We start from the raw sequence: 13,399 nt of genomic DNA, 5'->3' as shown, positions 1-13,399 counted from the left end.
TGTCACAAAACAGAACTAATTTCTGAATAATTCGATTTTTGATCTTAACATTGCAACTGAGACCATTTCCCAATATGAGACAGAGCAAAAAAATACAGGTAGCATTGACCTCTAATTGCATTAATATTGGACTTAAGTAATTTCTTACAATGAAGCATTCTTGAGCTTCGTCAGAATGAGCTCTAATCTCTCTAGCACAAATTTTTTAAAAAAGGCTTCTTACCCTGTACTGTAGAAAAGAAGCTACACTGCCATCTCCCGCCTGCTTGCTGTCATGCACGCACGTACTAGGTTTGTAATGCAGAGCAATCGCAGGGAAGGTGCATTTTTCTGTTAGCAGGTAACTGAGGCAGTAACATTTTCTAATACTCAGGGATAACGTGTCTGCAGTTTTCACAGGCTGGGGGGTTTTCACAAGTGAACTTTTTCCTGGGCATAGAAAAGGACTTCACTTATTTGTCCAGGGTTTCTAATATATCACATTCCAGCCAGAAAATCTTCTGACAAGTGAACAAGACTTAATTGTTTTTCTTCTGATAATATTGTAGCTAGACATTCTAGTCTCTACTTTACTCCAGACTCTGAGACTGAGTCACCCTGATAATTGGTAACCTTTCCCCAATAACGAGTGTGGTAACACTGATGCATGCATGGGTGTCTGTCTTTACGTGAGACCCTAAACGAGATGAGCAGGTGTATCCTAACTAATAGAGAGTTAGAATCACAATAGTATCAGTGTGTTGGTTTATTGCTCATCAGTAGCTGGGAGGGGACAGTTTATGCTTCTGAGAATATTCATAGTCATTACAATGCCTTGGGCAGGGTCCCTTTCAGTCAGTTGTGTGCTCACTGGACTTGCTCTGCTATGCCAATATATTGTGGACACCATAGACGAAACCTGGTCCTGCTTAGTGGTTCAATTCTGTTACTGACATCACCACTAACTTGATCAAGCATTGCTGTGGACTCAGCTTGTTGCCACTACTGTTGCCAGTTCAACCCAGTGATGTCCATCCCACAAATTGCTACATGCTGGGCTCATAAATGCCAGAGGACACTTTTGCTTCTGGCTTAGAATAAAGCTAGAAAAGAGTCTAGGACAGAGACCACTACTAGATCATTCTGGAAAGCTTCCCAAACCAGAATCTACTATAAATCATACAGAATGATCCAAGTGCTGTTGGTCATTTGAATTTCTTTCTTGGACACTGTCACATTCAATACACAAAATATGGTATGGTGGGTAAGGCACATAACAGTGAGTATAAATGATGGTTGGCTAAGATCTATTTTCCCTTCCTGCAGAATCACAAAGTTTCATTATTCCCACTGTTCTCTCTTTTGGAGGCATATTTGTTGTTAAGAACTCATTAAGAACTATTGAAGACATTATCAAGTACTGAAGAACAGTCTCTGTCACTTACTAGACCACAGGTCCAGAGGGATAAAAAGGTAAAATAAATTCCTATAAACCATTTTTATTGGTGAGATCTCAGTTCATGCTCAGTTAATTGGCCTCTTTTGCAGGATTTAACCTGGTGTCATAAGAACCTTGAAATAAATCTCTTAGCTCTGATTAGAGATGAAAGAGAGATTAGCACAGGCAGGACAGTTGAAATCTTTTTGCACATCCCCTTTGGTGAGCCAGTGTGAAGACAGAACAGCTACAGAGACAACAGGAAATCAGTATTTGAGTCATTCTCAGGATGTCTGATCCAGGTATTTTTTCCCTTGTATTCGGCAAGTTACCAGTTTCAAGATCCTGTTCAATCCTCTGAAGCAGGTTAGTGGTTTCTTTTAAAATGTCACACATCAGAATGTGTGTTTAGCTAAAATGGCAGATTTTAGCAAAAGCAGTAAGATCAGACGTGGCTTATTTATGACAAAATTGCATGCCAAATTTCTTTAGACAAATTGTATCTAATAAGTAAATGTTATAAACAAATAACTGTGCTGTATCTTGTTCTATGTAGTTAGGGAAAACTGATACCAAAGAAACAGATAGGTGGCATCTTGGAAGCAAAACGTACTGTATGGTGATGGAAGCTGTGTTTAAAGTGAGTTAGACAAGGAAAGATTCAGAACAGTATCAATATTATGGGAAAGGTTTCCACATTTATTTGTCTTCTTCTGTTGAAAGAAATATTTCTTCCTTTATGGAATAAAATCCAGTTTGCTCTCCCATAGCCAGGGAGAAAATGTCTGTGTGTATATGTGTCATAACTGGAGAGGCTCATGTGCAGTGGTTTCTAAAACCTTTGATAGAGGTGTTAGTTCCACTGAACTGCTGGGAGCATTTGTGGCTTTACAGTAGCCTACTGACAAATATAACTTGGAGAAGAACAGATACATGTTGCAGAGCAGAACTGACACTTTTAGTTCATAATTGCACTTCAGTTCTTTCAGCCAGAAGAACTTCCTTCATGGTGCTCAAGGAATGATACTACATAGCTTTCTGTGTGTTGTAATACATGTTATGCTAATATATGTATTCAAGACTACATTAAACAGGGAAAGAACAGTGTAATGGTGTATTTACAAAATTCATTATGATGAGAAGAGAGTCTTCTCATCTGAAATAAATTCAGTAAAGTGTTAGTATAGGTAAAAATAATCTCAAGATAAATAGATGCCGAGAACAAGGAACAGAATAGATGACTTGGTCTTCTGTCCCAGACTGAATGCACTCAAGATTTCATGAGAAGCACAGCGTGTCCCAAAGGTCCTTTGTGCAATTCCAGGTTTGCTATATCAGTGACAGCCAGGGTCAGCCAACGAGTGGTCACTGCACCACAGCAACCAGGCATTCCATCCCTTTCCTCTGGCACTGGGGCTCATATGAAATGGCAGAATTTATGCTGCTGGAGGACTGTGGTGTGGGCACCTCTACTAGATGAATGTGAATGTTCCATGAAATCTGATCTTACAACAATACTAAAATTGCACCAAGGAAGCTGGAAATACCGTATGAGAATTACTAGAGGCAAGAAATCACTAGAAGTGTTTCTCTTGCACAGATTTATTTTTCCTTTTTCAACTTTAGGCATCTGAAAATGTGGGAGGGAGCTATGTCAGAATAGCTGCATGAGAGTGAATGTATCCCTGCTGATGGAATTCAGCTTAGAATTTCTTTATGGCTAGAATAGGACAGAAAGTCTAAATTTACATCTTCCAAGAACAACAATGCCTCTTGAGTAGATGAATTTTACATTAAAGGTTGAACTGTTTACAACTTTTGTTCAAATCTTAGAGCAAACTATGTATGGCAAGTAATGTGTTCCCAGTAACACTGTAGCTATATATATGCCTAACAGTTTAGAGGCATTTTGCAAATATGTCCATGTATTTCAGAGAAAGGCTCAGTGAGTGGTGCATTCATGCTGCTGGCCAGCGAGCATGAACTGTGTAAGAGCAGCTAGGAGATTTCACAACAGATTCTCTCTTGTGAGCTTGGAGACCTGAGTATCGGGGTAAATGTATCTATTTGCAGCCATCATCTGCAGCTATTTAAGATCAAGTCATGAACTGCTTAACTGGCAATCAAAGACACTGTCTCCAGGCTTAGCAAGCAGGCTGTCAGCTGAATTTGTGTGGAGGCTTAATTCTGTGCCAGCACAGCATGATCCTTTCAAATGAGGTCTGATGTAGAAGAATGGTGTGAAGAAAGTGTTGCAATTTTATAAATTACCATGTCTCTGGACTTGCTTGTACAGAGGTGTCTATCATTGACATGATTATCACAATATGATCACAAACAATATTCAGCTATAAATGATAATCAGCTTTAACAATCATTGAAATTAGGACCCTGTTTTTAAAGTCAGAAAACTACTGGCTCCAAAGAAAAGACTTCATATATCTTGTGTGTGTTGAGGAAAGGCAGTCAAAGAGCATTGCAAAAAGGGTAAAAGTTCATGGTTTGATCCTGAGGTACTGCAGCATACTTCTACATCCACATCACATCCACATTGTCTCCAGCTCTAACAGGTTTTCGATCTTGGATGTTATTAGTTGCTTTCTGCCTGTGAGTGTGATATAATAGGAGAGGTGGAAAGGGGGAGTTACTAGTGTTGCAGAGAAGCAAGGTTAAAAGTGCTGGGAAGGATGGTATCCTTTCTTAGATCCACTAATAGCTGGGGAAAAGAAGACAGACCTTGAAATACTGAAGTCTTTCATCAGCTGTGAAACTCTGAAATATCAAATTCGAAACTCATGAGGTCAGGGGGAGAGTCTCTCTGAATATATTTTATGCCCATCATTGTGGTCCTTGGAGAGAAAAAGAAGGAGTCTGCAGATCACATGGGAAAGTTATTAAAGGACTGTTGATAACATAAGAGTAGGTGTAACAAAACCAAACTAATAAAATATACAAAACATAAATTACTGAACACATGATTAGTTTTCTGTCATTTCTTAAACCGTTCCCCTTCAAAGAAATATTGTGGTGCCCCGTGGGCTGCAAAGACTTTTCCAGATGGGAGAATGGAAGCAATTCCAATGGGTGGTGAACCCAAGGTTATTGCAGAAAGCACAACCAGGAATGAGTAGAATCTTGGGGACTTGAAATAAAAAACAATCTATGGTTGGTGGTAGGAGGGTTGGATAAAGGTGTGATTGCCACAGTTCTCAGCAGAAAGAGAAAGAACAATCAACTTTAGCTGCAGGAGCAGAGGTTAAGATAGTAAGAGGGATTCTCTAAGGATTAAATAGGACTTATTTAATAAAACATGCAATTCCAAAAACTGAGGGTTTTTCAGAAAGGAAGGTCAATCAGGTAGAGAAAAAAACAGAACATCTTAAGCTGCTGACTTTTTTTGCAAGGTGTGAAGATGGTCTGCTTTATTCTGTAGGGTGATTTATTACTTCACATAAAATGTTAGTGCTCCTATGCCAGATTAGGTGGAAAAATGCAGAGGAGGATGTTCACTAAAAGTATAACTTAAAAGTTAATAACAATTTGATAATATTTTCTAGAAAACTAGAATAGTCATCAATAGTTTAACCAATTGTAAAACGCTTTGTCTCTGTGGATAACCACAGTAATTTCCCCCTGCAGTTTTTTGCCAGAGCGATCACATCTTAGTAGTCCAAGTGTAGGAATAATATTTGATTTTTGCTAGCAAAATGATGTTTTACTGCACATAACCAATGAAATTACTAAAAATACCCATAGGATACCGTGTTTCTGGTGTTATCTTCACTTTTGTTTTCTACAGGGAAAAGCTTTATGTGGTTACACTGTATATATCTGCTTGTCCAACTTTTCAATGCAAACCTGACCATAACACAGTAATCTGAGAATAAAAAATACCTACAATTGTCACAAAACTACAGGGAATGAGTAGAAGGGAAAGACAATGTGAGTCTTCTGGAGGGAAAGGCAGCTGAGCAGCTCACTTCTAGACATCAGATCTGCACAGAAAATTGCTCTTGACAAAAATCCATAGGAATCAAGAGTCATTGGTTGGACTGTTTTTTAACTTGTTTTTAATTGCTCTAGTTGGTCCTTAGAATTTTTGTTTTAAGAGATTCACAGTGTATGAAATTTAAGCAATAAATTTCACTGGGGCACTCCCTTGGCAGGACTCCGAGTGCGTGAAGCCGCACAGGAAGCTCTGTGTAGTCTCTATAAATACCTTGTCAAACAGGCAGTAATCTCTCTCTCTCTCTTCTTCAGATTTCTACTGCATGCCTTGGATACATGCTCCTAATCAGCTTACTAGCTTCCCTTGACCTACGTTTCTTTTCCTAATGCTGATCTGACTATGGCTGTCCTAAGAGTAAAATTCACCAAAACTAAGAGGGACAAGTTGGCTCAGATCTTATGGATCCTCAACTGGGTTTCCGTAGTGAGTGGCATCATTCTCTTCAGTCTTGGCCTCTTTCTGAAAATAGAGATCAAGAAGCGCAATGAAGTGATGGCAAAAGGGAACATTAACTCTGTCCCCAACATGCTGATCTCTGTAGGGGTCATAGCCTGTATCATCAACTTTCTGGGTGGCAAAATCTGCTATGACTGCTCAGATGCCAACAAGTTCTCTCGCTGGAAACTGGTTATGCTGCCATACATTGTATGTACCTTCTGTTTTACCTTCTGCATCCTGGTGGGTGCTCTCATGTGCTATACCATGAGGAACGAGCTGGAAGAGTCTCTCTACCTGGGACTGAGGGATGCCATTAAGTTCTATAAGGACACAGACATACCTGGACGATGTTTCTTAAAGAAAACTGTGGATTTGTTACAAATTGGATTCCATTGCTGTGGAAACAATGGCTTTAGAGACTGGTTTGAAATTCAGTGGGTATCTGCTCGTTACCTGAATATGGCTTCAAAGGAGGTTCTGGAGTAAGTATTTACTAGTCATAATGAAAAATTCTAGGAGAAAAATTCATTCAAGGAGGAAGAGTCTTTTTACTGGACCTTTGTATCTTAATTAAAACAAAAACAATAGCAGAATGACCATGTTACTCACAAAATGTGCTAACTACATGCACAATCAAAAGTTGCCTTTTGCTAATGTTTTTTGGATGCTAAGCAAAGCAAAGATATATGTTTACTTCTTTAATGTGACAGATTAGCTACCTCGAAATTTTTATTTCAGTCATAGCAAGCTGACAGTGAAAAGAAAAAAAGATTGTACTATCAATATATTGCACAGTCAGTCCTAAACACTGGCAGTCATTTCTCCTTTGAGGTATTAGACTTTGCAAACCCAAGTTCAAATCTGCATGTTTACATGTGAGAAACTGCCAAACACCACCTACACTGCATAAAAAAAGGAGAAGAAAAACTCTTGGAATTTTCTGGTGGTGGTACTTCACATGATGTAGCAATTGTGAAATTATATGCACAAAAAGAAGTCTGGTGATGCTTACAGACAATAGAAAAGGTAACAATTACAAATTTTTAGAATTAGACAATCCAATATGTAGTAATTCTTCTAAAGCTGGAAAAAGTCTTCACTGACGAAAGTGTAGTAGCTTTGTACTCTGTGGAAAGATAAAACACAAAGGGCTTGACTGGCATTTGTCAAGTGCTTTGTTTCACTGAACTCAAAAATTGGTGACAATAAAGGCAGGGGAAGGGAGGCCAAAAATATTTTTTAAACAGAATTTGGAGCTTATAACCGCCATCATAGCAAAATGTGTATGCAGAGTTGTAAATATACCAGAGGGCAGGGCTCAGGAGAACACAGACAAGAAGGGCATCAGCATGCATAAAGCAGTTGTCCATGGAAATACAGCAAGCTCTGCAGTTGTTCTCAAGAGAGAACTTACAAAGTATCATGCAGAACTGACTGACTCAGAGGTATTTTAAATCCATCAATGCTTCTACACTGGAAAGTGATATGACAACAAAGATGGTCCACAGGAACCTAAGAGCAGTATCTCATTGTGAGGTCAAAACTAAAAATATACTGCCTTTCATTTCTGTGAGACATGCAGAAGCAGTAATGTCTTACCCAGGGTCTTAGCTAAGCTCTGTTTTCTTCTGCAGGGTCACATGTGTTCCACCATTATTTTGAAAATACACCATCAATTTTTGCTCCATTTAGGCAGAAGGTGCCAGTTAAATGTATATTGGAGAACTAATTTCATAATTTCTTTTACTGTGTATAAAATGGTTAATTACATCTTGATTGCTAGAATACAAGTTGGTGCTGTATAACCAAATCATGCCATGGTTCCCAAAAATCTGGTAGTGATACCACAATGTGACAAGAATGGAGAGAGTTAATGGGAATGGTAGAAAGGCAAGTTACATTGTACAAAGTACAATCCTGTCATTGCTCTGGTGGGGTAAAACTCTTATTTTTTTAGTCTCAATAGCAAATCTTTTCTTTACAATACCGTAACAACATTGAATTGCAACAACAAATAGCAGTGAATGTCTTACTCTCTCAGCTCTGTTACTGAGGCCTTCCCTTCTAACAGCACCAAGATACATTGTTCTTTAATTTGCCATTGGCAGAGGCAACACAAGGCAGGAGGACATAGCCCAAGTCTGGAAACTGCTACTGTTGGCAACAAAAAGAAGATTGCTCTTTATAACATATGGCAGGAAGGGAAAAAATAGTTAATAGCTTGGGATCAAAACAAAAGCTTCAGACCCAGTTTCAGAGCTTGTATTTTGACCATTTTAGATGCTGTACCATGTTTGTTGGGTCATTCTATAGATATGATGCCCTGAAATATTGGGATTGGTCTCTTCTCGCAGGCAACCAGCAGTAGGACAAGAGGGCACAGACTCAAGCTCTGCCAGGGGAGGTTTAGGTTGGATATTAGGAAGAGATTTTTTACAGAGAGAGTAGTCAGACATTGGAATGTGCTGCCCGGGGAGGAGGTGAATTCACCATCCATGGAGGTTTTCAAGATGAGACTGGATGTGGCACTTAGTGCCATGGTCTAGTAACCACGGTAGGGTTGGACTCGATGATCCTTGAGGTCTCTTCCAACCCAGCTGGTTCTATGATTCTATGAAATACTGAGAGCATTTTCCTGGCCCAGGTTAAAGCTTCCCTTTCACAATGTCCCAGTCTTCTCTCCTCCCTCTGCAGTTTTTCTTTTCTCCTCCCACATGCAAGTCTTCTGTTTTGTGCCTCTCTGGCTCCCTTCTCTTCCAGTGCATGGTTTTGCCCATGCCCAGGACATGGCTCGTACACTTCAGCATAGTTTCAGTGAATTATTTGGGTTCTTTTGCATTGTTTTCATTCTGTTGCTGTTACCAGGAATATAATGGCTGCAAAGTGAAAAGCTAGACTTGAAAATGGAGAGGAACCCATGCCTGTCTCATGCCTAGGTAGGAAATAGCAGATGAACTTCCTGAGTTACTTGGAAAGATCTTTGAGGAATATGTTTTTGAGCAAATGTTAAGCAAAACACACCATCATCCTAAAAAAAAAGGGCGGGGAATAAAAGAGAAAAAAGAAAAGGGAAGTGGAGAGAAAGAACAGGAGAGTGAAAAGGGCAGAAAATAGAAGAGAAAGAAAATAGAAGAGGAAGGAGGTTGTATAGGTTGTATATAGCAGGCTCACAGCAATAAAATAAAGGCAAATATTCTGCCATCACAGCACTGCCACAAATACTGAGCTTTCTAGCAGCTTTTTGTTCTTTTGAAGGTTATATTTAGCCCCAAAATGCCAGAAAAACACTGCTGCTTCTGTTCACCTGATGAGCTCCTTGTGATGACTTCCCTTTAATTTAGATCAACTGTAGTGGAACAGAAAAATGTTATTTGAAGACATGAAAAAATGGGCTTCACTAAAGCAGGCCATGGTTCTCACCTGTGGGGCTGTCTCAGGAAATAAACCTTCTGTAGTAAGCATAAAAGTAGATACATGAATACATGCTTAGAGGCTGTTTCCCCAGGTCTGAGAATATCTGTCAGCATCTTAGATACTCTCCAGTTTCTGGAACATCTGTTTCTCTGAAAAACCTGCCTGAGAGAAAGACTCACAAGGAGTAATACAAGGAAGACAGATGCCAAGGGTTCATTTAACTGTTCCAGAAAATCTTGGTTAATCTGAGATTGGGTTCTCTTCCCATCCTATGATTTTTGTTTTCTTATTCCTATTTCTTTATCTTTCCTGTTTCCCCACTTGTTTTCCTCCTGATCTTATGGGGGAGGGAAAGGAATAATTTTTTTGCAAAAAATACAGGTTTTTTAAGGTACAAAAATTATAGTTTCAAGCAGTAGAAACTCCTTTGTGACTTAGTCTCAAAACATGTGCTGAACCAGACATTGCAATGGATCTGTATCCATGATGAAAGGCCAGCAGACAATTTGCAGTGGTTCCCATGGCATGCAAGGCTGTTCTTGTATTAGGTTCTCTCTTAAGGAATGATTGTGTTGAACATCAGTCCAGAAATAGGGCAACACAAGACTTCCAGGGACATAACTTCCATTAGAATTCCATCAAGATAAACAAGTCCAGAAATTGTCTTTAGCATTTTCAGCACTTCAAGGTACTTAAAAAGGCAACACTTCCATGAGCACTGAACATGTCTTGTGGCACAGTACCATGAATCACGTGAGGTACTGTGCTCATGCCACACTCAAATACAGCAAATTAAAAATTTAGTATTCCTGCAGTAAGAAGCATCTGCATGTGAAGATATATCCCCATTTTCCTTTAGTTGCATGGGAGAGGGCTCATTACAGCAGACTTGCATTATTTTCTTTTCTAAAATCAGAGGCACTGTCTGTTGCTGGCACAGGTTTGTAATGCCCAAACTTTCTGTCCTATTTCAGCCGTCTAAAGAGCAACGTTGACGGGAAGTTCTTGGTGGATGGAGTACCCTTCAGCTGCTGCAACCCCAGCTCCCCACGGCCCTGCATCCAGTACCAGCTGACAAACAACAGTGCTCACTACAACTACGATTTCCTGACAGAGGAGCTCAATATCTGGGTGAAGGGGTGCAGAGAGGCCTTGCTGGATTACTACACTGCTATTATGAGATCCATTGGTATTGCAGCATTGCTTATTTGGTTGTTTGAGGTAAGTCTCATAGGAATGGTCTGTGTCAGATTAATCAGTCTTCCATCTTCCCACAATGGGAAACAACTACAGTGTAACATATGAGAAGTGCCTCAGCATTCAATATAAAGTCTACGAGAACTTCAGGTATGTTGCAGGACTTCCTTTAGTACAGACATCTTCCCAAAGTCCACAGAGCAGAAGCAAATCTCATTGAAGATGAAAACTATTAGAAATTACGTATATAATTCTGTATATTTACAGAGCTTTTCAATAGAGTAGAGCATATTCCCTTCTTTGGAGCATTTAGGAGATCAAATACAGGATGTTACATGCACTGACACAACTGCAAGGAAATTAGTTGAGAAGGTCTGAGGGTTGTTCCAAGTCACTCTGAACGAAGAATATACAAAATATAAGTAGTCTTTGACTCGATACATCAATGTTGTTTATAGCTAGAATTGAGCATAAATATTAATATCTCAAAGCCTCCTTTTCACATTATATAGCTTCATCACATGTACAGTACCTGTAAACATGGCACATCCTTGTAGATGTAGATTAGGCTGCTTATTATGCAATCAAAATAAACACATCACAGGCAAGCATGTACCTCTGCAAAGCTGCATCTTCCTGCTGGCATCTGTAGAGCTGTCTGGATGTTACCATCTGCAAGTAAAGGACACTCCAATGGCACAGGCTACAATACAGTTTTCTTACCTTTTAAATAAGTTTTAGTTTTCTGAATATTCCTCTACTGCAACAACGTTAACACTGTACTTAAAATAGCTCACCACAGTCCTCAAGCAGTGCTAGGTGGGGTTGTGGTGCTAGAAATACCAGGCCTCGGGCAGCATACGAAAAAGCTATGAGATGGCTCTTTGTGCTCCCTTAAATACTGAGCAGCTGGGCACTGTGATCTCGATTACGACAGAACAATGAAAGTGAGGCTTTTTCTTACACTTGTACTTGAGCCTCTGCTGTAGGTCATCCTTCTTAATTTTCATGCCTTGGCATGTGGGACACATAGGGCTTACATATGAATGATTAAACTTCTCGGAGGAAACAGCAATTTAATCAAGGTCAGTGGAAAAATTCCATAGAAATCAGCATACTACAATTTAATTGTTTCTTTCCCAGTGACTGATGGTTCCATTAATTGGTCATTTATTCCACATCAGTTAGTTGCAGTCTCTGTAGTGTTCCTGGGAAATGCTAGGTATTTATGTGCCAACAACATGCATACCTGAAGAATGAAGAATCAATCATTTTTCTTTCTCAAAAAATGTATTTAATTGGTAGACTGGTTATATATATTGCTGGGATAAAGAGTTTTTCTGCTTTACTCAATGTTAATTATGAGGCCTGTAAATACACAAATCAGAAAGCTGATTTAGTGGGTAGGATTGAGGCTGTAATTTCAAATCTCTGGTTAACCATAAACTGTTTCTTACAGCTCTCTGTACTCATTGGTGTTCGGTACCTACAAACAGCAATGAAGAATGTCCTTCTGCTAGGAGACCTGGATGGTGAATCGGATGGTTGGCTACTAGAGAACAGTTTTGTGGAAACTGCCAAATACAACATCAATATCATTAAGAACCTTGGCAAAGCCAACCAGATCTCCACTGTCTCAGGCATGAATGATCCCAACATCAATGTTCAAAACACAAACTGTGGCAAAACCAATGTTACAACAAAATCTATCCCAGCAGCTACGTAGGCAAATCTTTGAAGAAATGACATCAAAAGTGTAGCTTTGCTGCTACCAGATTTTTCACTGGTGAGGAAATTAAGGGTAGAAAAACTAGCAAGGCAATTGAACAAACCACAGACTGATGACAGCTCCAAAAATGCTGATACTTCTTTGGCTGGATGTATTTTAACTTGTGAAATCCCCAATTTTCAACACTGCACAAAACTTTTTCCCCACTTTCTCTCCTTTGCTTACAGATCCCTGTCATGGTCTGAATACATCAAAGTAACCATTATGCACATGCAAATGTTCCAGATAGGATGGGTCTATGTCTACTAACATACAGATTAGCCTAATGACAACAAAATTTGTCATTACACCTACAGAAATCCCAGCAGCAGAGAAATCCCAAAGGAAATTTTTGCACAGGATAAAGAGATTCTTTTAAAAAAAAAAAAAAAAAAAAAGAAAATACAAAAACTGTGAAATAAAACCTCTGTTAACCCAAATTAGAAGAGAGGAAATTTTAGCCCAAATGTGTATATACTGCAGCCCTTCTGAAAAGAATCTACTACCTAGGTGAAATTGAGTTGAAGGCAACGAAGGTTACCATAACGTGTTTTACTTTTTTGTCCTGAAATACTCCTACGTATCGTTTTGTTTTCCCACCCTCCATAGTTTAGAGAACTGTAGCTGCCATACTTCCCTGAAAGTCCCAAGGGTACTGCTGAAAGGAGTTCTCTGCTCAAGAAAACTAACTGACAGCTCATGTTGGGATATTTAAAATTCCAAGTAGCATGTGATAGCACAAGTTTAAAAACAAGCAGGACAATCCGTGAAACAAACACGGACAATCCCAGATGCTTAAAAGCTTCTCATTTCAAATGCACTTGCATTGATCCAGGGCAGGAAGGTAGGGGATTATTTGAAATCAATGAAGGCAGAGACAGACAGACATCTCTCCCACCACACTCCTAGGACAGCACTCAGGAAGTCTGTCAATGCAAGGAGTGAAAGCCTTCAACACCCAAGACACTTCTAGTAGTTACAGGATGCCCTGTGACTGTAGTAATCGTTAATAGTAAGCAAGAAAAACATACTAATAAAATATAGAGGATAAAAGACCAAATGAAATATTTTACTTGTTACTGCTGTAAATAATACATTGTTTGAATATGACTTTGGACAGCTTGTGCATTCTTTGTGTATAATCAAGTAAAAGAAG

At 39.2% G+C, this 13,399-nt stretch overlaps 1 protein-coding gene across 1 annotated transcript; it reads left to right on the top strand.

Moving 5' to 3' along the window:
* The first annotated feature begins 1,574 nt into the window (after positions 1-1,574).
* LOC103799431 (photoreceptor outer segment membrane glycoprotein 2) lies at positions 1,575-12,201 on the top strand. Its single transcript, XM_009071750.1, has 4 exons — positions 1,575-1,783; positions 5,678-6,346; positions 10,253-10,499; positions 11,935-12,201. The coding sequence occupies exons 2-4, from the start codon at positions 5,766-5,768 to the stop codon at positions 12,199-12,201; spliced, it is 1,095 nt and encodes a 364-aa protein (XP_009069998.1). The 5' UTR covers positions 1,575-1,783; positions 5,678-5,765.
* Positions 12,202-13,399: the final 1,198 nt, after the last annotated feature.

This window comes from Acanthisitta chloris, unplaced genomic scaffold, assembly GCF_000695815.1.
Source record: "Acanthisitta chloris isolate BGI_N310 unplaced genomic scaffold, ASM69581v1 scaffold10573, whole genome shotgun sequence".
Taxonomy (NCBI): Eukaryota; Metazoa; Chordata; class Aves; order Passeriformes; family Acanthisittidae; genus Acanthisitta; species Acanthisitta chloris.
The sequence above is the reverse complement of the archived record's forward strand: the minus strand, read 5'-3'. Positions and strand labels throughout refer to the sequence as shown.

Excerpts from the sequence above, each read along its gene's own strand:
- LOC103799431 (XM_009071750.1), top strand. The coding sequence starts at position 5,766 with ATGGCTGTCCTAAGAGTAAAATTCACCAAAACTAAGAGGGACAAGTTG. Across the intron at positions 6,347-10,252 it reads GCTTCAAAGGAGGTTCTGGA|CCGTCTAAAGAGCAACGTTG; the intron begins GTAAGTATTTAC and ends GTCCTATTTCAG. Across the intron at positions 10,500-11,934 it reads TGCTTATTTGGTTGTTTGAG|CTCTCTGTACTCATTGGTGT; the intron begins GTAAGTCTCATA and ends TGTTTCTTACAG.